A 26990-nucleotide genomic window follows, 5' to 3' on the forward strand; every position below is an offset into this window, starting at 1 on the left:
CAATATGCCATCTCTGACTCTACTGTAACTCATCTTCAGTACCTGTTACAAGCTCACAACGTTCATGTTACAAATATTTAAAAAAAAGCGTAAAACCGCTTTGTTTGTATATATAAAATCCTGGGCCACGGCCATTTACGTACAAGAAACAAAAAATCCCGGGACGGGACTACAGCGAAAGTTATCATCCGGAAGTTGGCGTCACAATTCCTCCCGCGTAGGAATTTATTTACATGGAATACAAGATGGCGATCGGCACGAAGCTTCTTTCCTAGCTATTATTTTGAGACTTTAACGACAAATATCTTACGAACATATCAAAACAAGTATAAAAGAAAATTGTTTTCGTAATTGGTACAAAACTTTGCATTGATTATCGATTACTTTGTGGAAGATAAGCGTTAAAACGTCCTTTCTTTTTCAGATCAGCTTATCAAAACATTCACCATTCATTTTCTAAAAATCTTCAACAACAGAGAATTTTGAAAGCCTAAAAACTGAAATATTCAAATGCTAAATGTGTATTCATTGCTGAATTAAAGAAACATTGAACTACTTCGTTCATAAAATTGTTATATTCAATTTGTCAAGCTTATACATAACAGGATTTGTATCCAGGAATTTACAGAATTTTCCAAATTAGTTTTGGAAATATTTAGTTAAAGTTTTATTTAACTATTTTTTTACAAATTTCCGAATTTGCCAGGCTAAAAACGGAAAGGGCTTTTGTTTCGGGTTTTTCTTTAGTGCATTAAGAACAAAAACGCCTCAAATATAAGGAAATAGAAACGTCTTGTTCCTAATAAAATTTCCAACAGATACTCGAAGCTACACAGGCTAACGCCATGACATAGGTGGATTGGAGTGGCAGTCGAAATTTACGATTCAACAACTTCCTTCCTTAATCTCATCTTGTCGCGCACAATTACAACATACCCTCGCTCTCATAAAAATGGATGCCTGAGAAAGAAGGTGGATACCCTAGATAGAAATGGCATAACAGGGTAACGCAGTAACTAGAAAATAGGTAAGGCCCCACGGAGGTAATTGTATGTACAGAAAAGTAACAACTCTACCCGGACTTCACAGGTACTTTTGGAAGAAACTTTTAACTGTCCAGGACAGTCTATGCAGGGTACAGATTTTATATTGAATTCACTGTATATTAGTTTCAGTCCCCAATCCGGCACGCTAAGCGCGAAGTAGCTTATGTTAGGCGACTTAGAGCAAATCTAAAACATCCATTAAACCCAGGGCACCAACAGAATGGGTATATTAAACTTTCTATTAACGTACCATTATGTGTCTATTTTAAAATTAATTATGAGCGCCATTTAAAATTTTGAACGTAAATTCTGCGAGTCAATCTTTATCCACTGATGTGTGCTCTCCTACAGTGTGAAAGGATTTTTACAGTGCGATCACGCTTTGAACACCTGCCTCTGAGGTTACTCAAAAGCTTAACCTTTCCTCGCTTATCCATCTTTTTAAAATAGGCATTATGAATCGTATTCAAGTACAGCACTCTTGAATAAGAAAATTAAGTCCAGCTTTTTATAAGACATCCACATTTATGTTCAAATTTGATTGCAAAAAAATTTAATTAACACTATGGACAAACACGGAAACGTTTGAAACCAACAACACAGGTTATTTTGAAGATTCTGTAAGAGTAGACAGACGAAATTTAGGTTGCTAGGAAGCCTCGCTCAAATGCCTTTCAAGTAGAGAGCCCATCTGCTGTTCGTCTTCTGAGTTATCATCAGAATTACTAGATGAGCTTCCGTTAGAACTAGTTGAATCTTCACTCGAATTGTCCGACTTTTTATTTTCGTCACCGTCGTCGTTATCGCTTCCGTCATCACTGGACGATGATGATGACGACGAACGGCTGTTTTGTTCATTTTGCTTTAATTTTTTTACAGATTTTAAAAGTTTTTTTTTCAAATTTTCTTGCTCATCTAAAATTGAGTCACCATCATCGCTGGATGCAACCTTTTTTCGTTTTTGCGACCCCTTTAAACTATTTTCATCACTGGACACACTTCCCAAACTTTTATCAGCATCATCATCTTCGCTGTTGTTTCCACTCATTAACTCTTCAACCTCTTTATCCATAGCATCCAGTTCCTGTTTTGAGAAGGCAGAAAGTGGATTTAATTTCTCAAGAAAGTTATCCGGGTCATAACCACCGGCCAACTCAAAGCCATCTCCAACTAAAGGAGAGATCTGTTTTTTACTTTTCTGTTCAAACGAATTGTGCTGCGGCGTACTTTGCCTAGACGGCACCGGCGATTTTTTATCATCTAAAATTGGAACGGGAAAAATACCCTCCTCAGGCCACTCCCACCTTTCACTAGCGCACCACAGCCAGTTAGGGTTGACTAAAAATATATCTTTTGTCCTCGAGGCTTTGTGAGCTTTCTGTGTACCGTGACGAGCAGCAACAACATGCGTTGTAAACAAACCGTTATCAGTTGCATTCTTCCTTGCCACGATTTCGTTAGTGACGCGAGCACCCAAACTTATTGCAATCCTCCATGCCTTACTCTTCTCCAGAGAGACATTTGTAGGCACTACTCCGGTGAAAACAAGGTTACAACCCTTTAACGTTTGTCTGCGAAGTTCTGGCAAAATTACTCTACTGTCAGGGTTAAGAGTGTTTGGTGTACAAAACTTTGTAACGTCTGCATCGTTTTTAGCGCTACCTCCCTTTGCTTTTACAGCGTCTAGGGTAGAATAAAAGGAAAAATGAACACGCTCCAGGATTTCATCTAAGTAGAAGAGAAAGTCGTCCAAATCGACACGCCCCTGTGTGTTTTCAGCGGTGATTTCTCCACCTTTTTCTCCTTCTTTACTGCTCGCGTCGTTTGCCACTTGAGTTGAATTTGCACCATTGTTTGAAGTGGATTCAGTCGCATTCGAGGCAGTAGCTAGAAAATTAAAAACGCACAAAATGAATCGTAACGAGAATCGCTTCAATATAGAAGTATTCATAAATCTAGAAAAATAATTAAGTTAACCCGTTTGCCACCAAAAACAAAAAGAAATCGTTTAACATAACGACACAAAGAAGGATAAGGTCTTATTAATTCTAACATAAAAAGCGGTCAATTTATTTAACTGTCGCGACAAATCCAGGTACGTTTTGACGTTGTTAATAACGATTGATCTAAAACTGATCAACGCTTACCTTCTGTACAAGAATTACCTGGCGTTGGATTTGAACTAGCCTTTTCTCCCTCTCTAACTGCGACACCGTTCTCCTTCGCACTATCTTTACAATCATTGTTTACGGTAGCCGCATTTTTACCTTCTTTCAAATTTTCGTTCCCTTTTACCTGGATGTATTTTGTATTTTTGTCGGTTTTTTCGATGTCATCTGTTCCGCTGTTTGTATCTGTTTCGATCGTACTCGTTTTTGTTTCAGTCGCAAACGGGTTGTTTACGTCATCCGTTCCTTTAAAATACTTGTACGGCTTAACAACGATTAGATTTGGTGCAAAATGCCAAACATCTTCACGGTCGTCGATGATGCACACCATATGGTCGCCACAAGGAAATAATGCTCTAATAAGAAAGTAAAAACGAGGTAAGGGAGGTGACAAAAGTTATTACTTTAAATCCTGACACATAAAAAAGCGCGCGAGGTCGATCCTTTGACGGGATTAAAAGAGTGTACCTGTCAAACTACTTACTCAAGATTCATAATTCGCTCAGCTTTTCCCAATCACTTACTCTATTTTACCAGAACAATAACGGTAGAAAATTTCATATATATACATGCGTGAAATGCTTGAAGAACACAATCGAAAACACAAAAAAAATATTACACCAAAGAAAGATAAAATAACTCAAATAGGATACTTTAGGTCGTGAAATTTGGAGTAACTGTTTAAGAATTCATCTCGAGATCGTATACGATGCGCGAAAAACTTCCCATCTGGGTCCAGACACTTTGCAACTGTGTGCGCGTACATTCTGGAACCCATTGTGAATATGTGCAGCTCGTAGAACTTCGATATACTTTCAAGAAACTTTCGCGCACCAGGTCGCAACTTGGTATGGTACTCGTACTGGTGTCCAGGTAATGTAAATGAAAAAATGTCCTAAAACACATGATATAATAAGGAATACCATGTACTGTCAGAAGTAACTAACATAGAAGTTAAGTTTTGTAAACAAGAGAGCGGTAGGTTATATATTATCTTTTACGTCATTATAAAGCAAGCCCAGCATAGGGGTTCAGCCTGTAAGTTAACCACGGGAAATTCAGCCTGTAAAAAATTAAGCACGGGAAATTCACAATAAGGACACTTATATGCTTCGTTTTAACGAGGTCTTAGAACAAGGAAAGATTTGCAAACTACTGCTGTTTTTACAATCCTTTTTTTATTTCTTTTAATTGAGTCACATCAGGCTGGCTGTTGTTTACAAGTTGCTTCTCCTTTCTTTTTTTTTGTGAAGAATTTTAGGCGTTTTACGTTGCTTACATGGAATTGTTATAAAAAAAGCGTGTATATAGTCAACAAGTATACAAGCAACAGTTATGATGTAAAATTTAAACTAAAATTTTATGCTTCTTATAAGCAGCCTGTACCGTGATTTCTTTAATTTAATGCGTTTTTTAGTGATCTATGATAAAAGATAAAATAGCGTTGTTTACAAACTTAATTCTAAAAAAGAATCTTCGTCATCTTTATCATCCATGTGCTTGTTCACGTTTTCCATACATTTTCCATCAATGCGCCACAAAAATAAAAAAATGAAACTTAATAAAAATGTTATTTTTTCCCTCTATTTTAGTGCGACTAAGATCAAATTTTCCTCTTATTTTTAGTGCGAAATTAATTTTCGAAACAAGATAATTTATTTCCTCTAACTATTAGTGCGACTCTAAGAAAATAGTTTTCTGACAGTCACACAAATAAAACGAATAACGGTATAGCAAGAATCATACGGCTTTAGAAGCGCAAAAAACACACCATCACTTTGGAAACATACCTCGGAATCTTTGTGAACTTTCGCAATGGTGGTATGAATAAGTGTCATGTCGAGATCAACAACAAGTACTAATTTTCGCGCTTTTAATAACTGTTTTTCGTCAAGACGTGCTAGCCTTTCAGCCTCCTTCAAAAACAAAAAATAAAAATATTCCACCAACACTACTTACACGGTAAAAATTACTTAACGTTAAGTGCTCCAAACATAAAATTTTAATATTCTAGAATGTAAAGAATTTTCATAAGTTGGGTGACGATGATAAACATTCGTTTTATCTCGCTTATTATTAAGCGCAGTAAATCAGGGTAGCGTGTTACCTCTTTACTAACTTTCAGTTCCAAAATATTGTGAACTACTGGTACGGAAGCCGATGTTGCTACATTAAGATCTCCAGGTATTCCCGGTTCCCTAAAATAACGCATTATATATTAGGTAAATAAAAGATCTTGGTGGGAAACTGAAATACACGATCATTTAAAAGGATTACACTCTTTTTTTTCAGTGTCTTTAAAGTACCTCAATTTTTAACCATGAGATATTTCGTAAAGATGTTTTTGTTGTTTTAGTCCTGAAAACTTCACTTTTGTATCGATTCTACCTAATCCATTCAAGTGAGTAAAACAATAAAACTCAAAAACAGAAAAGAAAAAACGATCGAATTTGAATTGAACTTTTCTTGTACCTTCCGTACATTATTTTTGCAAAATATAGAGCTATAAGAGACAAAGAAACTTTCTTTCTGAGTGAAAAATAAGCATAAAATTTCCTTTTTAAAAGAATATCTTTTTCACAAAAAAACACCCTGTCGGAGCTACAACCAGATAGGTAAAGCAGTTTCCAGTCAGGTTTTTACACCTGCCTTTTTATAATGTTGATGATCAAGAAAAAAGTACGCCACCAACGTGTCCAATGATGCATTGCAAACAATGCATGTTCAGTACATGCGAGATGGAATTATTTGCTTTCTATTGAACAGCGAAAATATGTTAGCCCGCGAGCGGATCGATGATATAAAATAGTAACAATAAAACTCAAAAACAGAAAAGAAAAAACGATCGAATACGTAAAACTTTTCGCAGAAAAAAGGGGAGCAATTTCATTTATAACATTTTATGCCATTAGCAAAAATTAATTTTTGCCGTTATACACAATTATTATGGTCATTTCACACAATCGTGTATTTAGCACCAATGTTTATGCACAGGATAATTGTGAAAGGTGTAAAATATGTGCAATTGCTACATGCATACTTTCTTAAATCAGCACCACAGTCACAACACATATCCTTCATTATTGTACTGTGTACACATGTTTCTTCCTGAAGTCGAATTACAACCTGCCTAAAAAAACAACAACAACAATTTTTATTTAACCTCACCTGGTACCATACAATGATAAATCAACAAAATAAAACACATTGTAGTTTTGTTTCAATTTTTTCCTTGGAGGAAAGCAGAACAGAGTATAATCTACAAATTAAGTGCCATACTGCAATATAATAAAACCTCAATATACTAAAATAAAATGTCAAAAAAGATTATTAAAGGTTATAAATGTCAACAAATTTTAAATTCCTTAGGTAAAATTCTAACATTGCCAAGGATGAACCTAATCCACATGTATATATTATGTGCTTTAGAAACACTATCATGTTTGTGTAGAAGAAGAAACTGGAATGGATGTAATGTTATGTTCACATTCTCCAAACGACTTCAACTTACAGTACTGAAATCTTAAGTTGGCAAATCAGAAAAAAAACTAGAATAGAGACATACGCTTCCCCAAACACAATCTCATTTTCCTTGGAATGTTATCTGCAGTGAAAAGGGGGTTCCCTAGGCCAAACAAACCAAAGGAATACATACAGAACTCTGCTTTCGAACATACTTTTTCCAACCTATGTAAATATAACTGATTCTAAAACTGGATTTGTCCTGAATGCTAGCTCTTAAGGCCACCATCAAAAATATGTTGTGTTCGCGTCCTGAAGACCCCGGAAAAATGAGTCAGTCGGGCGGTTGATTTTCAGATCGGAGCAAGCAAATTCGTTCCCAGGGTCAAGACAGTATAGTGCCACTCGACATCGTTTGTGGACCATTTTTTGCCGCCCTGTAAACTGTCAGTAGCCACAGGAATGCCCTAAAGGAATTAATTTTTACCGAAATTAATTTTCGCAATTTTTTGTCAATTTTGCATGAATTAGTTGTAGTAAAAAAAAAATTCTTTTTGAAAAATATCTCGCGAAATTTTTTCCCGGTCTTTTTCCGACTTACAGACTCTGGTTTTTATTACCAAAAGTAAGTCGGTCGGAGGACGCGAACACAACATATTTTTGATGACAGCCTAAGTCAATAATATCACATAATCAGAGAATCTCTCAATTTGGAGTATACTTCCCTTATTTAAACAACAGTTTTAAACAGATTGCTGCATGTAAAATTAACAGAAATAACTTTACTTTAAACCTGATAGATTTGACTATGGCGTATAAACAGATTATGATTATGTGTTATTCCTGACTGTCTATCTGACTGACAACTTATTCCTAAAGGTTTCTTAAAAGCTTACAAGCATAATAGCAAGAACACTAGCTAGCTATTAGCTAACTAGCTAGCTATCTACAAAAAAGGAAAGAAAAGAAAAAAAAACACACATGGGATTTGCCCCCTTCCCTCTATGTAGAATTCAACATTGCACTTAGTAAATTGGGTTGATAGATGTTGTCCTTAAGTAATATAGTTATGTTATATATTTTTTGCGTAGCAATCTAAGCATATTTTACCCTCTTGAAACTTCCTCATTGGGATTAACAGTCATTTCCACCACTTTTCCATTAAACTTAGCTTTTAATTTTCTTTGAACAATGAAGTTTTCGGAGTCAGTTATCTTCTCCGTAAATATATAGGTAGCTAAAACCTTTTCTTTTTTCACAACTTCGCTTGGTTTGACATGCCATTTTAATATTTTTGCTTTGGAAAGGCAAGACAAAACCATATCCCGCACAGGGGCCATTTTGAATTCCGCTATGTTTACCGTTTCGCACGTAATAAATCAGTAAATTTATACGGTGATCTTTTTTGGGAGCACCTGTGGTAGTGAAAAAAGTAAACAAATACACACGTCTCAAAAAAAAATTTACGGTAAAAATTCAATTGAAGGAGAGAGAGAGACAAGAGAGGTGTAGCCAGTTGCAAAAAATTGCATTGATTTTTATAGCTATTGACTATTGCTTTTTTTAAGAGAAATGGAGGAGCAAATAAGTACTAATAATCAGTCAAATAGTGAAACGTCAGAAAATCTTGAACCACCTCATAAGAAAACAAAAAACAAGTTAAGTAAAGAAAGGGATCGTCTCGAAAGCAGATTAATAAGTGTTCTTTCATGCGTTGTGTGCTTTGATCTACCAAATGGACCTATTTACCAGGTCAGTATATACTTATTAGTTCTCATCTGTCGATGTCTTAATTCCTTATGCTTGCATGATGAAAAAACTTTGCATTTATAAAATTTTATAGTGTCAACATGGCCATTTAATGTGTATAGGCTGCTTTAATCATCTTCTTGCAGATGGGAGGCTTAAAAGTGAACAAGCCTCATGTCCAAGCTGCAGAACTGAAATAAGCTCAAAGAACTCTTCAAGAAATCTTGCGGTTGAGAAAGCTGTTTCAGAGTTACCTACTAACTGCCAATTTTGTAAAGAAGAATTCCCAAGAAATGAAATACCCCATCATGAAAAAAATGAATGTGCTCAAAGGTAAGCACTCCGTGAAGTTGTGTCCTTGAATAAAATAAATTTGTTTTGGCATCCATTTGAACTAGGGGCTAGCAAAAATAACTTTTGTCACATTTTCTGCAGACTCTTTCTGCAAAGGGGCTGAGAGGCCTAATAGCTTTGTTAAGATAATTTTTTTAAACAATTAATCCGACAAATCAATATCAGTGAACACATATTTTTATATCAGTTATATATACAATGAGCCTTCAAAGTTTACACCAAAATCATTTTGTTTATATTTTAACAGATAACCTTCTTCTGCTACTCCTGTGAGGGGCCTTCATAGAAAAAGTCTGAAAAGCATGACAAAAGTTTGCTATGCCTCAAAAAAAATTTGCATGATAAAATAATAATAAAAATTGTATGTTTGATATTAAATATAGGAAGTTTGATTTGCCAGGTTAGATTAATCACACAGTAGTAACTTGAAATATCTAATATATTCATGCATTTTTTATGTCAATTAAACCAAACCTAGCAACTATTTACTCTTGTTCTTGTACATTACTTATCTTGTAAATCTTCCTATTGTTTCAGATCAATTTAAATTGCTTTAAAAATTATTATTCACAAATTTCATTATGCATAAAGTTAATTATATACAAATGCATACAGTATGCTAAATTCCATCTTTGATCATCATTTTTTGAGTTAAACACCCTTTAAATTTGCATTACTTTAAGCATTATACGTTTCTTTCTGAAATATTTTTTATTAAGAAGCTTTTACAACAATCATCTCTTTTGTTTAAAAATCTATTCTTTTAAAGATAGTTGCTGCATTTTTTTCAATATCTTTTCGGATTTTTTTACAAAAATGTTCTTATAAAAATGTTCTTTATACGCTTTACTATTGATAACATTAGTTTCCTAAGTATATAGTATGTTTAAAATAGCAGAATTCTCAATTTTAATTTTTTCTGATACAGAAATTCAATGTGTTAGGCTGCATTTTTTAATATTGGTACTTATACCCATATTTTCATTATTTCCTTATTATTATTTTCATTCTCCTCTCTAACAACTGTGTCATGACAACTGTGTTCTTATTTATTCTTGTTAGCTTTTTAGTTTTAGGGGGACTTACACCTAAGAATATTCAAGAAAAATATTAGTCATTTTTTATTCTTTTTTGACATTCTGGTATTATTTTTTATGTATAAAAATAATGTGCAAATGTATACCTATTTTGTTTGAATATTCTTATTGAGATTTTTGAAATAATTTAGCCAACAAGAATATTCAACAATGGTTTGCTTTTGTTTCAAGTAACATTCAAAAAAGTGCGATTTATTCTTTCATGTGGTTTAGTGAAGAATATTTAAAAAATAATTATAATATTATTCTTTTGTCAATATTCTTCTTATGTGTAGATAGCATTCTTAATCGTAAAACGCAATACCCTTCATGAACATTCTTACGTGTAAGTCCTGCTTAAGAAGTAGTAAATTATTAAATAATGGATCTAAAATTAAATAGTTTATTAGTTTAATTTAATAGATAAATATGCTGTCTTTGAATATTAAACAAAATCAGCAGTTACCAGTGCAATCTTATTTCTAACACAATTGCAATTGCTATCAGTGAAAGTTTGTCAATGCAATTAAATATCAAAAGGAATGCCTTAATCATATTAATTTGGGGAGTTATATGTTTTACATATATTTTCAAATCAGGAAACGCGATTTTTTCATGTCACAAATTGAAGAATGCTTTGTGTGTTACTATTTCTTTGAAAAACCATTGACTAGTGTAACAATACAATAAATTTGTACGAATCAAAAACAGTTTTTCATTAATTTTGCAATTTTGCCCAAATTTCTCATAACTTGTAAAAATTAGTACCACTCAGAATTAGTATTTCGAAGGTATTATATGTCATCTTTTTTTATAAGTTTCTTTTGTTTAACTTACAAGTGTAAATGCTGACACATGGTGACGATGTATTTTTTTTATGAAACAAATTAATTGTTTTTGTCACTACATAAGTGTTTTGTTTTTTGACAAATTATCTAACTTCCTGGATGATGAAGATGACAGTAAATTAGACAGGTTAATTTTTAGGATATAAATTTTAAGCTCTCTAATATTGTTAAAATGTCAATAACTTAATAATTTTTTTCATCAGTACTAATCTTTATCTCTTCCTATTTTGTTATCATGATATTTGTCATAGAAGGAAAAACCTTATTTCGTTTTGTGAAGCATAATTTGCAAGATAAATTGTATTAAAACAAGATTTTTTTTGCATCAAATTTTACTGACAAATTAAATTAAAGAATTATATTTGATAATGTTAAATGCATTTTAGTTTTTTCCTAACAGAAACTAACAATAAAGTTTTGTATTTCTTAAAAAAATAACATGACTTATATAAAAGTAGAAGCAACTTAACAACTTTGTGTATTTTAATATGCAGTACTAACAACATTTACTAAGTTCCATTATAAGTATTTTTCTTGTTTTATAGTTAGTAAAAATAGGAATACAATATAATGACACATTACTATATGTTTTTTTGTCTCAATTATATATCCAGGCTTTTAGGAGTTCCTGTTTCAAGTGCTACAATGATGTCTTTTCCATGGTATAGAAGTACAGGTAACTGTAAACAAAAACTTAATATGTGTTTAAATGTCATGGCCTAAAATAACACATATCACATCTAGCCTGAATTAAACCCAGGAAAGGGTATTCAGTCTATATGTATATTATACGATATAGTTGCAAGGTGATTTTAGGCCAGGGCATTCAACAATATTTTGGTGTATCAGGGTTTTGGGGTGGGGGGCCCTTGACATAAACACCAAAATATTGTTTTAAACTTAACTAAAAATTTTCTTTTTAGGTGAAGGCTTATTTTAAAGTGGTATTCATAGAATTTTGTTATTCTTCTTTTAGGCCTGCCTTCTGTACCTATAAAACTCTAGGTTGCACTTGGGAAGGCATGTGGCATCAGAAAGAAGCACATGGTAAGGTGTGTTTGTTTCCACAAAAGACTGGATTGGATCTACTAGAGAGTGTTACCGCACTAGCTGGTAATGCAATAGAAGAAATCAATCGCTTGAATGGATTGCTTAAAATGTTATCCTACGAAAAAGTTGCGATTTGTGGTAGGAAAAAATTACGAATAGTGTTTTACTGCGTTTTTTAATCTTTGTTTCTCTATTTCATTAGAAGTTTTTTTAAAAAAAAAAATGGAAATTAATTTCATTTTTGAAATTCAAGCGTTTAAAGTTTCTATTTCTTTTTTTTTGTTGCATATGTTTAGACATCCAGCTTTGCCCGAGTCGAACAGATGACTACATTCCGAAGTTATACTACGAAACTAACAGATTCACTGCTTTTGATCAATTATGGGTGATGAAGGCAAAAGTTATAGGAAATGAAAAAAGTGCAACTCGTTCACTGGCTTATCAACTCATTTTGAAAGGTATATTTTTGCCAGTGATAAATACATGCTGCTCATTTATTGTATAAAATTAAAGACAATCTGCTACATTTAAAACAACCTGCTATATTTAAAACAACCTGCTATATTTAAAACAACCTGCTATATTTAAAACAACCTGCTATATTTAAAACAGTTAAATTTGGATCTTACTTTGCAAATTTGTTTAAAATAGGGAAAATTTGAGAGATTTTTTACTTTCGAAATATACTGCCTTGTTAAAATAACGATACACAATGTATTTTATAAACCGGATATTAAATATTTAGTCATCCATAGAGTGGTATACAATTGCCAACACAAAAATTAACCACATCTTGCATTTACTGTCAACACTCACACTACAGGTTGCGTTCGAATACTGCTGGTAAAACTGCTTTTAAATCAACTGCAACGTATTTTTTAGGGAAAGGAGTATTTGAGTTGAAGTATTTCCTATTAAAGGGACCCTTCGGGGATGCGAAAATACAGGCAGAGGTGCAACGTTTCGAGTTTCGTGATGATAACAAGGAGAGTGAATACCACACATTGATGTTGGAGGGTGAAGGAGAGTGTAACCGCTTACTTGCCGCAAGAACTGTCAACGTAAGGTTGATGATGTTTCAGGTGAAAAAATAATCACTGCCAAGAAAGAAATTTTACGTTCATTTATTTACAGTTGTAATACTTTCCCAATCTCTGTTTATGTTGGTTTTCATTCTTTTTCATTTTTTTTTTTGTAAAAAGATTTATTTATATTTTTGCAGACAAACATTGCATGAATTGCAGTGTCGATAAGAAGTATGTATATATAATATTTTATGTGAGTTATAAAACTATTAATAATTTATATGTATTAACTTAGACTCATTTTATTTTTCCATATAAGGAGTTTTTTATGTTTATATAAATACGTATACACGTTGCTACTGTCTTAATTTTTTTAATGGAAAAATCGATATTTGTTGTTGCGTTCTTTTTTTAAAATCTTCGTGGTTCATCTTACTCTTTGATCACGTTTATGGGAATGGGGTGCATCTCTTGTTTTCTCTCATTGCGTCGCGAAACCCATGATATCTATACTTGCCATTCAACTAAACAAATATTTCAACGTGTTAGTCTTCCCCTTACTGGATTATAATTTCTTCTTCCTGGTTTCGGTTGGAGAGTTCTTATTTTCAAATACTACTAGTAATATTTTACAAGAATATAACGTTTTTGTTGGTTGTTTGTTAGGAAAAAGTATTGTGGTTGAAATACAAAACTAATTTAGTGATAAATTACTTATGGATTTCTTGGATGAAAGTAGAGTTTCTCGCCCATTTGCTATAAATGAAACGTGGCTAGCAATCTGCAATAATCTGGAAAAGTCAGGAAACTCCAAAATGTTAGGGAACTTGTAGCTAAAATTTTCAAAAGTCTGAATTTTGTTGTGTAAACTTTGCTGCGAAACTATCCGAGTGCAAATTGAACAAATTTTTTCTTCATAATAAGCAAGTCTGGGAAATTACTAGTCATGGGAAGTTATGAAACCATCTCCCTAGGGTGGAACTTAAATTACCAGGCCACCCCTGGAAATGATAAAAGATATATTTAACGACCAACATAGCAAAATCTTTTCAAAATGCAACCCATGTTGTAACATAAAGATAAAATGTAATATATCTTATGGTTGCACATAGTCTTTGCATTTTGAAGGTGACAACTTTAAAAGTTTAAGGAATTAATAAATGTTCTAGCATATGTCGATTCGTCGCTAAATGGACTTGACCAACATTTCCCGACAAAATAATGTCGGACAAGTGACGACATTTTGGGGTGACAAAAATTTCGTCTGAAAAATTAGAAAAGCCGAACTGCTTTAATTGTTTTTACAATCTTACTCTTGGCACCTTTACACCTTTTACGGGGACACTAAGTCTCAGAAATTTTTACCACCCAGTGCCATGGTTTTACACCATAACACAATAATTTAAAAAAGCAAAAATTTTCGTCCTCCATGTAATTGGAGACCTCTCCTCCACACCTTATTTTATACTATAGAATAAAAATCAACCCGTCCTAATTTATTAGCACTTTTTCTCCATAGCAGGAAAAAAATTTCCAAATAGAAAATAGAATTGATGAAACTTTTTCCAGGTTATGAATTTCTTTTCCCGGTGACAAAATTGTTTTCCGACTAACAATTATATTCTATACTTTTTGTCCGATAACATGTCCACTAGTCGAGTTGTGGTAGGCGCTCATAAAAGAATATTTTTCATTTATACAGTTTTACTTCTCAAACCGAAATGCAAGATCACACAATATATATACAATATTTCATTTGACTAAAAATAAGTTCAAATGAAGTAAAAAACAGATTGATTATTTTCGTGTCAACATCACGAAGTTGATAAATTTAATAAATTGGCATTACTCGATAGTAAACTAACGTTTTTAGTATAGGCTTTGTCCAGTAGAAATGTTGATAGAATTACAAGGATGTTTACTTCTCTCTTTTTTTACCTTCACTACACAAAACCCCTTTCTTCAACCTGTGTCCAGAGAACAGGCAGTCTTGAGGCAAATTTGTTCGTCTGTAATTTATCATTTGAAACACGCCAATTCAAAAGTGAAAAGCTATACGTTTTTCTAATGCTTTTGACTTGTGGTAGGAAGTGTTCTTCAAAGAACCCTTAACATAACGATATTTTTATTTTCATGAGATTTGTTTCTTTGGTTGCACTCGTAATCTGCAATGGACAAATTTTTTTTATTTATTTCATGTCAATGTTGTGCTAAAGGTATTGTCTGAATAAACAGCTTGATACTCACGGCCATTTGGGTTTCGAGTGTACAGACTGTTGGTGACTGCGGACTCGTAGGTGTGCATGTAATTAGAACGAGGCTTCTCCAGCAACCTATTGACAACATCTCGAAAAGAAACTCGAAAATGAGTGCTCGTTATGAAATAAATAAACGGATTGATGCAACTGTTCAGGACAGGAAGGATATTATTAAAGATGGTGGTCACAGCATCGTAAGCTATTGGATATTTTTGAGCAAAGTTTAACATTGTCTTTGGATGCCAGTAATTTAGTAATGTAATAGTGAAATTGGGGCACCAGCATATAGTGTATGCAGTGAATACAATGCAGATCATTTTTAATGCTCTTGTGTCCTTTGATTTCTTTGGCTGGGCTAGTTTCACGGCAGCCGGCTTCATTTTTTCAATAGCAGCCGCATGTTTTGTCGCTATGGATAAAACAATAGCGTATAAAAATGCTGATATGATGGTAGGGACGACATATATAAATGTAATGCTGATTGTGTGGAAATACTTTTTGTAAGTATAACAGAATATTCCCTCGCCCATAGGTACTATGCTATAGGATACGGAACTGCGGTGATAAGGAAATAAACCAAGGACTGCCCATGTTACTGCATACAACCATACAAAGATGATCATTATTTTTGCCTTGGTTTTAGTAAAATGAGCCGCATAAAAGTAAGGTTTTGAGATAGCAAAACATCGATCTATAGCGATTAGGAATAAGTGATTAATAGATACTGTCATAAGTGCGAAATCTGCTGATAAAATTGTCTTGCAGGCTAGTTTTCCATGACAAAAGCTACCATTATGAGTATACATATCCACTTTGATTGGCGTACTCAAAAATGATATACACAAGTCTGCCGCAGCCATGGAAACGATAAAATGGTAGGCAACATGGGAATATAAATTTCTTGAAAAAAGTATTATGAGGATTGTCAATGCATTTCCGATAATTCCGATAACAAGTACAGCAGTAGCGAAAAATGCCAGAAAGATATTTCTCGTTTTCGTTGGTACAGAACATGCCTCAAACGATGTTGTGTTGTTGTAGCTGGCCTTTCCGAGATGGGGAAGAATGATAAAAAGGAAAAAGCAATGTAGGCGTTTGTTGAAGCTTTTGATCATTTTTTAATCGTTCTAAAAAGAATTTTACACAGATTACACATGAAAATAAATGTTTCGGGTGTAAAATCTTACGGTTGAGCGACGCAAAAGAATCTATTGTTATTCAAAGTGTGAACCACGAATGAAAATTTTATATAAAATTAAAAATAAAGATTTTATCAACCATCTTGCGCGCCTGTCAGAAGCACTCACAAACTCGTCCCCAGGGCTCTTTTCTTTTTCTCACAATCTCGGACGGCAAGAAAAAATTTCTTTCTGCTTCTTCTCGTCGCTCGAGATTGTCAGAGGCCTGTAAAAGAGCCCTAGGGAGGAGTTTATCCTAAGCTATCTCGAGTAATCTAGAACACTATGCTGCGTCCCATGTCGATGGTGGTATGATATAAGTTGTTAGGAACATAGATAAAATATGCAACATTCTCGTTCTGAACTACTAAAGTTATTGTCATTCAATTTGAACACATAGTGTCTTCTTATGACTTATTTACACAACAGTAACAAACTATAAAAAACACCACGAATTACAAAAAACGATAAATATTCCTTCTGTTCATAGTTAGGACACGTTCTTATTTGTGAGAGCACTCATCTCGAAAAAAGCCTTCCAATGTTTCTAATTTTTCCTATTTAAAGACTCAAATGTTCTTAAATTGTTTTTAATTTTTCTCACATTTTACCATTTTTGAAGTTTAAATGAGTTAACTTAACATCTAAATCATCTGAGTAACTTCTAAATTTTGGCCCTCTGGAGCCTTATGTTCTTATAAACTGTTGTAACTGTTGTATGCCTGTCGATATACAAATGTGTATATGCAACAGGCTATTTGTACGAATTCACGCCATCTGTCAATCTTGTTTCCAGATTGCTTTGTGTTTTTCAGTCTGTTGCTGGTGTTATCTGTAATTGCAAGAACTTGCTATTATCTCTCTCCTTCTGTGTGCCAAGAAGAGTAGTCACGTCTGAAGAAGTTTTACAAAACAATCACTTTTTTATTGCAGTACAAATTTGGATTTTAATCTTGAAAGAAAACGAAAAAATAAACTTTCTAAAGTTTGATTTTACATTTTAATTAAAACAGCTGAATTTTTTTAAATTTTTTACTTTTTTTCTTTAATAATCCAATACTGTATCCTCAGCGAGTTTGTTTGATATGACTTGCCGAAACTTTATATGTTTTTTGCCGTATGTTGTTTTATGAGAAATTTAATTTATAGCGAGTATAGATATATTTTAAAACTTGTTCCTTCAGTAGCGAAGTCAGAAAATTGTATTTTTCGACTTTTTTATGTAACCATTAACCTGTCTCCATTTTCTTTTACTCGCTCTCAACCATTCTAATCTTCTAATTTCCGTTTTCCACAAAAACGTTTAACTTATGTAAAAGTTGTCCGAGTTGATGAATGTCAACTTATCGGAGATCCGGATATTTTGTAATGTAGTTTGTATGCGCTCGTTCGGTAAAGTATTAAAGGTGACCTGAAGATATTAACTGGCACTGCCTTTTTTTTTCAAAATACTTTTCCACAAAAAGGGGGCGGATGGAAGACTTTCATCGTTGTAAAAAAAATTCTGATACCATCTGACCAAACTTGGATCAAGTTAAGGAACGTATAAAAACAAAAAAGATTAAAAAATTCAATGGATTAATCCTGAGATTTCGAAACAGCTTTTTGCAAGCTGTACTACTGAAGGTTAAAAATCACTAGCTATTTGTTTGAAAAGTAATAGAAGAGATAGCCTCATTCTCACTCCTCTTTACAGGGCGTGTCATCACAGAGCAATAAATAATTTGTGCACTATATATAGCTATTAACCTTTTGTCTAAGTTTTGTTCATAAAACAACAAAAGGCCTAGAAAAGAAGTTGAAGTCTTCGCTGCAAGTTGAATTATCATCTTGTAGAAGATTTCTTTGAAAACAAATTCCAATTACTGCTTAGGGAAATTCTTTTCAGCTGTTGCAATAATTTTTAGAAGTCAATGGGCTGTGGGAGAGAGAAATCCGATAAGAAGCTTTTGTTATTTTATGCCCTTTATCCTTGGGTTTTGCTAGCCTCCTTCCGCCTCCACTAATAGCGTTATTGTCTTGAGAAAAATAATAATAGCTTATACAAAAACTGCCAGCTGGAAGAAGTCGGTGAGACGGAAGCTCAACAACAACAAAAGAAAAATAATAAAAATCAATAAAAATAGAAAATAAAAATAAACTATTATTTAATCTTACCATCCGTGTGTAGGCATGGAATAAAACATAAAAAAAAACATAAAAATCTGAAATTCTCTATAAATCATATTTTGTACACGCTAAAGATATTAGCCATATGCCGGCAAAAGTTAGCGCTCTTTGAAAAAAAAAAATTCTCTTTTGCACTGGCCACCTCTAGACGGAATAATAAAAATTTATTGTAAGTTAAAAAAAGCTATTGCGAGTTTTGATAAAGCGTTTGTCTTCCTTCGTCTCCTCTGTTTTAACAGCTACAACATTTTTGATGAAATTAAAAAATGTTTATTTTCGTTTTATGTATTTTGAAAAAAATATTTTGTTCCTTATTATTTTTATTATCTTATACTATTTATATTTTTTCTTTTCTTTGTTTATATTTGTAGCTGTTTTTCGCTTCCGAACATATCCCAAACAATACGTTCGAGGTCATCAACAAACTTTATGCCCAGGCCTCTATTCTCTCTTTAACATTTTAAAGAATCTCAACGAAAGCCTCTAACAAAATATAAACAGCAAAAAAAAAAAAAAAAAATTAAGCAAATAATTACAATATTCAGATAGTAAGTAGTCTTATAAAAATAAAGTACACCTGTGTGCCTGCAATCAAATTGAAAGAGAATTGAAGTGACACATCATTTAACTAAATAAAGTAACCATTTTAGCAAAGTTTTCTAAAATCACGTAACCAACTAGAGACAACAAGTCTCTTGCCTACTCGCATTACAATAATTGACAGGGGGTCTGATTCTGTTAGCACGTAACGTCCTGGAAATAAAGATTGTGAAAGTGCAAAAGCGGAACTTTTAGTTTTCTTTGCTATATTAGCGATATCATTGAGAAGCTGCTAACTTAATATTTCAGTTTGCTCGCATAATATCTACGTGTAAAAAAACAGTGTAAGAATAATAACTTAATTTTAATGAAATTGCAAAGTTATCCTAAAAACAAGGGCACAACTTTATCTCCAGGTTTATTTTGTTGAGGTTAAAATGTGAGGACTGGTGAATAGATGAGACACTCATGAAAATCCTCAATGCATGTTATATAAAAAAATAAAGCTAAAAGACAGTAGCTGAAACTACTATATAACTAACTGACTATCTTAAGTGACATGAACAAAAACAAGCTTCTCCACTGACTTTCTGTCCTCATTAACTATTCAGTCAAAAATAAAAGTTGCGAAAATGTGAATTTACCTTGGTGTTGTTTTCTTTCTTTTAAAAAAGAAATTAATTTATTGGTTCCACAATAATTCCAGCGGTTGAGATCCACTATATGACACTGCAAATGTGGATTATTTGTTCTTGCTTCCCGGTCACGCTGCGAATTTTTAGCGAATCCAGTAGAGTCCTTCATGAAAAACAAGAACTTAAGGCGAATTGATGCGCTCACCCACATATCTTTTTTTTTAGCAATTACAGAATACTCTGAAAGCTTAACCACGCAGATGGAGCTCATGAATTGTCAAAATGTGTTAAAACTAAAATCTCTTCCTATCCCACCTGTTTGTGTGTTTTTAAGAACAAAACCAACTTAGTTTCCGGGTTTTTTTATTAAATGATATATCAGGCGTCATTCATGTATAAAGAAAGTGTGAAAAAGCCTGGAGACAAAATGGTGCTTTTTAAACATTAATGATTCAGAATGAATGCTTTATCAATCTATCGGAAGTTTTAGTGCAGAAGTCAACTTGGAAAAAAAATATTCTGTTACAGGTTCCGCGAAGTAACTTTGGAGGGGCTAAAAAACTTTAGTATGTAAGGACTGGACCCCACTGTGCATGGGGCAAGAAAATTTTAAGTTCTCTGAATTGCTAAAATTCACTCCAAATTCTATATTTTCGCTTTCGGGTTTAAAGCTTATATTTAAGAGAAAAAACGTTGTCTAATCAAATGTTGTGCAGTGTTTTATGTAATCCTTTATTTAACACAAAAGCCTATTAACTAAAAAACACAACCTTCCTCGCAGTTAGTTAATGACGCCAAATGGGAAAACATGGTTATAAAACACCCCCCCCCTTGGGTAATTATCCCACCCGTTTCCACCCGCTTATCCCTTCCTCAGAAATCTTCTTCCTGATTAACTCCAATATGCTAGCACTTAACAATCACGATTAAACACTGTAGTCTAGTGTTTTTAGTCGCGATTAAACCCCCAACCTTTTAAATCAGTAGTTTCCTGTTGAGTATTTTTACTTTACTTCCATGTAAAATATTATATTTTAAAACATTTGATTGATTCGAAATAAAAACTTTTTATCAAAACCGAAGATACATTAAGCATGGATGGGAAGACGTTTCAGGGAGTGTTTCGTTATTTCATCGCTCGTGAAAATTTTTTTAATAGTGCTTTTTAGTAAAATTTAACTATTTGAAATAATGACATAAGCACTACAGAATTAATAAGTAAAATTAAATAAAACGTAAATAATAAATAAACGAATAAAAGAATACCACAATTAAGACAGCAAATATATACTTTTATAATTTTGAATCGTTTTCTTTTCCAATATTGTCAAGGCTTTCGTTGGAAATTTTATTAATAGAGCAATTGAAGGATTTTCCTCTCGGTAGTGTGGTCTCGTCTATTGTGTTATCGAACGACCCGCGGCACGGTATGTTACTTGGTACATGCGTAGAGTCATCAGGGTAGTGAATGCCTTCCCGGGGCTTACCCAGCAATTTGTAAAGCAGGTCTTTAAACGCCACGCGAAAGTGAGCGCTCGATACAAAGTAAATGAACGGATTCACACAACTGTTCAAGGTAGGCAAAACTTTGTTTATCAATGTCGTTACTGCATCAAAAGCAGTTGGACAACATTGACTAAGCTTCACTATGGCATTTATATCCCATATTACAACCAAATAATAAATGAAGCGCGGAAGGAAACAAAAAATGTACGCAGCAAACACAACTGCAACAGTTTTATACGCTCTCAAATCTTTCTTGAAAATTCGGTTCATTTTACCGTGAGTGTGTGGATTTAACTTGGCAATAGCAGCTGCTTGTTTTGTTGCTATGCGCGACATAATAATATACATACAAGTAGTGATCACCGCAGGTATCAAATATACCACGCACACCAAGACAGTGGGAAACACGTTGTTGTAATTTGTATAGCAAATAAAAAGCTTCCGCTTACTAAGCAAGATTTCCGACAAACCGTACCATGGTACGACAGTGAACGACGTCCACAACAACGCGTAAAACCAGATGACGAAGATAATGACGTTTGTCGTTGCTTTTGTGAAATATGCCGAATAGAAGAACGGCATTGATATGGCAATACAACGATCGACTGCGATGACCATGAAGTGTGTTATTGAAGCGATTGGAAATAAGTGGTCATTAAATATGTAATAGTAACAATGTCTCAAAGAAAGACAAAAATTTGTGTTGTGCAGGTAAAAGTCTGTTGTATACGTTGTTATGAAGAACGACACCCCTAAATCCGCCATGGCCAGTGATACGATAAAACGATAGGTTACTTGCCTTCGGAGATTTCTTGAAAATAAGATGACCACAACGGAGAGAATATTGCCTGTAACTCCGACTAAAATTATGGTAATGGAGAACAAAGCAAATAGACTATAACGCAGCGTTGTGGATTCGCTGCATGGATCGACAGGTTGTGACAGCGAAGTATTCGATCGGTTAGAAAGTAGTGAAGTGGTGCTTGATTGGTTATGCAGCACTGGTGTAGTCGTTGGTTGGTTGGATAGAATGCCAGTTGCATGCTTTGTTGCTGAACCAATTAATACGACACAGGCCCAAAAAAACTGCAACGCCTTTACGTATGACATCTATGTATAGTTTGATATATGTAAGTTTTAAAGTCTAAAAGATAAAAGATAAAATACATAAAACGCAAATGTTGACTCGAACGATGGGGAAAATTACAATAGTCCATTTGGTTACATCGAAATTATTTATAAGTGCGGCCGTATTAGGCTAAGCTGTAAGGTATATAAATTCAGCGCACATACATAACCTGGAAAAGAACGAGAGAATATTTTAAACATATCTCCTTTTGTTGATGTTTTTTGAAGCTGAAAACAGGACCATTCGTCTGTTAAAATTGTGAGCCAAGTTTAAGTTTTTAATTTGATTGTCTTTTTTTTGCATAAACATAACCCAACCTAAACGCGAAATTTCACTTGCTTAAAAAAACGTGTAATAAAATGATTCCCAAATTTTTTATTAAATTTCAAAAATCTTTTCTTGCTTTATATAATTGTGGAAATGCAGTGTCAATTAATATTGCAATGTTCAACAAAGAGCGCGAACAATTCTCGAGAGATTGAGTTGAGATGGCGTTCGTGTTGGTGTCATGCGAAAAATGATAGTGAAAATATGAATTTGTACGTAAATATAAGATTTCAAAATAAAAAAAGAATTTTTCAAATGGTGACAGAACGTCTTTCTTTTCTTCATCGTGCACCATCGTTGTCTATATGTTTTTCCAAGTTACGATTTTAAAAAAAGGGCAGAAAAAAACCTGTGAGTTGATAGTTAAAACTTAACATCGACGTTGCTAGATATTATTTTTAAATTTTGTAAACTTAATTTATATAACGTACCTAGAAGGTGTTAGCTACACAAAACCAAACTCCAATATGTGTTTTTTTCTTAAACTTTTTTGAATTAACATAAGCTAAGCACGAAAACGAAACAGTGTTGGCTAATAGTCGCAAAATATTATCTATTGAAAATAAAATACAGTTTCAATAAAAATCTCCTTTCATCAAACCTTTTGCTCTCCAAACAAATCCATTCTAAAAAGTCAATAACAACCAGTTCTTTCTTCCCTCTTCTTATGAAATTCATGTTTTATATTAACATGACGGAGCATAAAATCAGTACATATTTTCGCTCTCGTTTGTTTAACAAACTCATTATATGTGTTGATAATTTTACAGAACGATAAACCTCGTTGTTTTACCTTGTTAACTTTCGCTTTGAGGAGAATCATAATTTTTTGGCGCTTTTAGTTTTCATGTAAAGATTTGTTCGATAAAAAAGGACATCCCTCGCTTTTAAAAAAATCAAAAGAAATCCGAGGTTCATTATAAAAGCGGAAAAAAAATTTTTTTTTTGACGTCATAAACTAAAAAATGAAGCAAACCTTATAGTCATTTATTTATTTATGTTTTTATTCATTCACATGATGCTATTTTTTTAAGTACTTAGGGTTTGTTGTTGCAAAAATCTGTTTCTCCAACAAAAAACTTTAAAAAAAGGAATAAAGATGGTCCGAGGCACAAGAAAAACGCGGGGTTTTCTTCTTTTATGAGTTTTTTGATAACACGAAGAAAAAATTGTCTCTCACTGTTAGTTATAAGAGATCTCACAGCGTGAATCGTGAAAGACAGTAAGATTCATCCGCACGAATTAAAGTAATTTAACTTTCAAACCAGGTCAAAAACACTCAGGAAACGCCATTGCATATACTTCGTAAAACGATCACTAAATCTGAGTTCAGTTAAAAGGCCTGATTGATAAAAAAAATCGTGTTTTTCCTAAAAAAAAAAAAGTTTTAATGTTGAAGAGAAATACCAGAAGCAACTTTTCATTCACGCATGATTTTTATTGATGCTACGTGACGTCATAGATAGCTCTAGGCACGAATTTCTGCGTGGATATTTAGACTCTCGCATTTATCTTAAGTATAACTTTTTTTATCTTATTTGACCTTTTTCCATATACTTATTTATCTAAATATTTTTTAATCCAACCCTATATCAATAAAATAAAAAATGAGGCTGGAAGAAAAAATTGTTAACAAAATATAGCAAACTTTTTTGGTACATAAAGTTACAATAGAATTACAAATATTTTTATATCATATGCCATGTAATTTCTAATGCTAACTTTAAATTGAAGTCAACAAAAAAAATTTCTACTGAACACAATAATTATTCTCATCAACAAAGAACTAAACTATAGTTTCGGTGTGTTGCTATATGTTCTGACCTTTATATAATTTTGTCTATGATATGCAACCTCTTCCCAAGCTTTTTTCGTTTCTGAAGCAAAAAGAAACCCTGGATACTAAATTAATCACACAAGCTTTCACTTCTTTGTACCGTTTATACAGTAAGCATGAGTGGTCAATGGGGAGCACAAGGCTTCAAAAAAATTGACCAAAACAAAAACAAATAGCACGTCTTATAGCACGTCTTTAGCAGCAACTTGTGATGATAAAAAAGAATTTATATTTGGTCAAACATCAAAACACGCCAACAATGTAAAAGTGAATTTTATCTATCCTCTAAATCTTCTCTATCCTCTATCTTTTATCTGATTTTATTTGTAATTTTATACCAGCTGCTTAACAAGTGAGTGTACCATCAAAATCACGTTTGAACACATTCCATCCGATTTTTTTGCTACCATTTTTCATTCTTTTATTTTTTTGGTGGGAGGGGGGGGGGGTGTGCTGTGGGTTTGAGTAATAAAAAGATGACTGATTAGATCATAAATAATGAGGATCTATTCAGTCAGAAACTGGTGTGCACCTAACACGACAACTTGGTTCTCAGTGCATCTTCCTTTTTCGGGCCCAGATATCAAAACACTGACAAAGAAAATCTAGGGACAAGATTGAACTCGAGCAGAGGAATTTTATATCTAAAAGAATTTAAAATTTCGGGGTGCAAACAGGCACTTAAACAAAAATTATGCATAAATTTGAAGAGTATATACACACAAAAAATTAGAGGCTACTTAAAGATACTCTCGTCCCCAGAGCTCTTTGTTATAAACCTCATGGTTTATCTTAAAGAGCACTAAGGACAAGAATGACTTGAGAAGGATACACCTGATCGTATATATATTATACACACAAGAATTCAAACATTAAATAATTATTAATTAAACTTTAATTTTTACGTAAAACACAACCTGAAAGAAAACTAAAAAAATCTTAAGGACGATGTTGAGTAAAGAGTACTATATAATATGAAGCAAGTTTCCAGAGGTGCGTTTGCGCATCTTACTGCCGCGCTAATTTGTATCAATAAATTTTTGAAAGAACATCTTTGTCAGAAAAAAAAAGATTCTGTTCGACATAAAATTTCAAACAGAAGCAAGATTCTTAGTAAAAATATTATTAAAAAGGTTTCTTCAAGTTCCACTATAAGTAGCATACCTTTCACCCGGGTCCCCAAGAATTTTTGCCTATCAATATCAAAAAGGCTGGCATGTCAATTCTTTTGTCAGAATTTTTCTTTTGAGCCTTACAATAATAATATTAACAGAAAATCCCCAATTATATCTCGCAGTTTCTTGTCTGAATCCATAGAGAAAAGAGGAGTATATTCCGTGTCTGAGCACTGATTTATAGAAGAAATAGAAATGTTTCCTAAGGTGAGATATTTTGGCGGAAAGAAAATTTGGCTAAATTTAACATTTTTTGCCATTAACTAGATTAAATTCCGCCAATTTCTCCAATTTTTTTTCCCAAAATATTTCTTCCCTTAATACATTTTAACTGCCATTTCCCGGAACGAGTTTTTAGAATGTTGCAAAAATCACCATATTTCTCACCAATAAAAACCAGATTTTTTCCTGTTGGAATGAAACCATCTGTTGCGATTTGTGAAAACACTTTATGCAGAAATCTTGCAGATCTTTTCCCAAACTGTACGAAGCTTAACTTTCTCATTAGAAAGCAGAGGAATGCATTTTTTCCTTATCTGAACGTTTTAACGTACTTTGAAAAATAAAATAGGGTATCTTTTTATCAATATTCCATTTCCTTTGTGTTATTCTGTGAGACAGCACAGCAGTAGTGGATGAACATTTCAAGATAGATTTAAAGAAATTTTCTTAGTTATCTAATTGTTAACAACGTCTCAACTCGTTTCTTCGTATTACAGTCAGCTTTTATGTTTTGTTTGACACAAGATCGAAATTGGTTCAGTTCTATCCTTAGTAATATATAAGATACACAATACACAAAAACAAACAAATACCAAGTACACCTACCAAGACGCAGCCCATCCAATTATTTTACTGGCTTTGAAGAAAATAAGCTTTGAGAAAGACGTAAATCTTTTTTATAAACCTGGTAGGTAGGAGGTCTGTTTGTATTGTTTTGAATGGTAAAAATAGAATACATAAAAACTTTAATATAAATATTTCAAAAACTTAATGTATCGAGAATTGAACTCGACAACAATGGGATATTCTTGATTTCTATGTAAAAACCACACAGGTTTAAACCTCATGTGGCGAGTTGTGAAAAACATTTTTAACGCAATCTCAAGTATTGTACAATTTGTAGTACGTGAATATACAATGTGGTATTGAAATTGACAATGTTAAATAGTTTGGAAACGTCAGTGTACTTGATAAATTGTAAATAAGGCACGCACAGAAAAAAAACACCACCAACGTTTTTAGTGAGAAAAAAAATTCATTCTCTACTCTTCTTTCAAATTCATTTCCAACTCTTTTCGGAGTCTGGACTATTTTATATTGCATGAATCTGAAAAATACGAATAATAAATTGTACAGCATGATCATTCAAGACTAATACGTATGAAGTCGTTCTATTTGCATTTCGCCAGGGCTTCGGTAACTGTTTTTGCCTTTACGTTAAAGGTACTGGGGTCG

At 33.1% G+C, this 26990-nt stretch overlaps 4 protein-coding genes across 6 annotated transcripts; 1 reads left to right on the forward strand and 3 right to left on the reverse strand.

The window, feature by feature from the left end:
- Positions 1-1550: 1550 nt before the first annotated feature.
- On the reverse strand, positions 1551-8050 carry LOC130613680 (RNA polymerase II subunit A C-terminal domain phosphatase-like). Of its 2 annotated transcripts, none has more exons than XM_057435008.1 (7): positions 7787-8050; positions 6255-6344; positions 5322-5412; positions 5005-5130; positions 3868-4109; positions 3212-3570; positions 1551-2933 (listed from the first exon to the last, which is right to left on the reverse strand). In XM_057435008.1, the coding sequence occupies exons 1-7, from the start codon at positions 8014-8016 to the stop codon at positions 1696-1698; spliced, it is 2376 nt and encodes a 791-aa protein (XP_057290991.1). In that variant the 5' UTR covers positions 8017-8050; the 3' UTR covers positions 1551-1695. The 2 variants fall into 2 exon arrangements, with proteins under 2 accessions (XP_057290991.1, XP_057290990.1); XM_057435007.1 differs by having other exon boundaries at positions 3194-3570.
- Positions 8051-8124: 74 nt separating this feature from the next.
- LOC130613684 (zinc finger TRAF-type-containing protein 1-A-like) lies at positions 8125-13488 on the forward strand. The gene is made up of 5 exons (XM_057435012.1): positions 8125-8428; positions 8520-8758; positions 11680-11891; positions 12050-12211; positions 12636-13488. The coding sequence occupies exons 1-5, from the start codon at positions 8249-8251 to the stop codon at positions 12845-12847; spliced, it is 1005 nt and encodes a 334-aa protein (XP_057290995.1). The 5' UTR covers positions 8125-8248; the 3' UTR covers positions 12848-13488.
- A 976-nt stretch (positions 13489-14464) lies between these two features.
- On the reverse strand, positions 14465-20586 carry LOC130613682 (galanin receptor 2a-like). Its single transcript, XM_057435011.1, has 2 exons — positions 19568-20586; positions 14465-16163 (listed from the first exon to the last, which is right to left on the reverse strand). Exon 2 carries the CDS (start codon positions 16149-16151, stop codon positions 14973-14975), a length of 1179 nt encoding a protein of 392 aa, XP_057290994.1. The 5' UTR covers positions 16152-16163; positions 19568-20586; the 3' UTR covers positions 14465-14972.
- Positions 20587-20716: 130 nt separating this feature from the next.
- On the reverse strand, positions 20717-26406 carry LOC130613681 (D(1) dopamine receptor-like). Of its 2 annotated transcripts, none has more exons than XM_057435009.1 (2): positions 26361-26406; positions 20717-22208 (listed from the first exon to the last, which is right to left on the reverse strand). In XM_057435009.1, the coding sequence occupies exon 2, from the start codon at positions 22172-22174 to the stop codon at positions 20852-20854; it is 1323 nt and encodes a 440-aa protein (XP_057290992.1). In that variant the 5' UTR covers positions 22175-22208; positions 26361-26406; the 3' UTR covers positions 20717-20851. The 2 variants fall into 2 exon arrangements, with proteins under 2 accessions (XP_057290992.1, XP_057290993.1); XM_057435010.1 differs by lacking the exon at positions 26361-26406 and adding an exon at positions 23122-23982.
- Positions 26407-26990: the final 584 nt, after the last annotated feature.

Source organism: Hydractinia symbiolongicarpus, chromosome 11, assembly GCF_029227915.1.
Source record: "Hydractinia symbiolongicarpus strain clone_291-10 chromosome 11, HSymV2.1, whole genome shotgun sequence".
Taxonomy (NCBI): domain Eukaryota; kingdom Metazoa; phylum Cnidaria; class Hydrozoa; order Anthoathecata; family Hydractiniidae; genus Hydractinia; species Hydractinia symbiolongicarpus.

What these genes read in the sequence shown, in the direction of transcription:
- LOC130613682 (XM_057435011.1), bottom strand. Translation starts at nt 16,151, where the DNA reads ATGATCAAAAGCTTCAACAAACGCCTACATTGCTTTTTCCTTTTTATC.
- LOC130613680 (XM_057435007.1), bottom strand. Translation starts at nt 8,016, where the DNA reads ATGGCCCCTGTGCGGGATATGGTTTTGTCTTGCCTTTCCAAAGCAAAA. An exon ending in AATGAGGAAGTTTCAAGAGG is followed by an intron (nt 6,345 to 7,786) that starts GTAAAATATGCT and finishes TTGTTTTTTTAG; the next exon opens with GCAGGTTGTAATTCGACTTC. An exon ending in AGGTAATTCTTGTACAGAAG is followed by an intron (nt 2,934 to 3,193) that starts GTAAGCGTTGAT and finishes TTAATTTTCTAG; the next exon opens with CTACTGCCTCGAATGCGACT.
- LOC130613684 (XM_057435012.1), top strand. Translation starts at nt 8,249, where the DNA reads ATGGAGGAGCAAATAAGTACTAATAATCAGTCAAATAGTGAAACGTCA. An exon ending in AAAAATGAATGTGCTCAAAG is followed by an intron (nt 8,759 to 11,679) that starts GTAAGCACTCCG and finishes TTCTTCTTTTAG; the next exon opens with GCCTGCCTTCTGTACCTATA. An exon ending in CGAAAAAGTTGCGATTTGTG is followed by an intron (nt 11,892 to 12,049) that starts GTAGGAAAAAAT and finishes GCATATGTTTAG; the next exon opens with ACATCCAGCTTTGCCCGAGT.
- LOC130613681 (XM_057435009.1), bottom strand. Translation starts at nt 22,174, where the DNA reads ATGTCATACGTAAAGGCGTTGCAGTTTTTTTGGGCCTGTGTCGTATTA.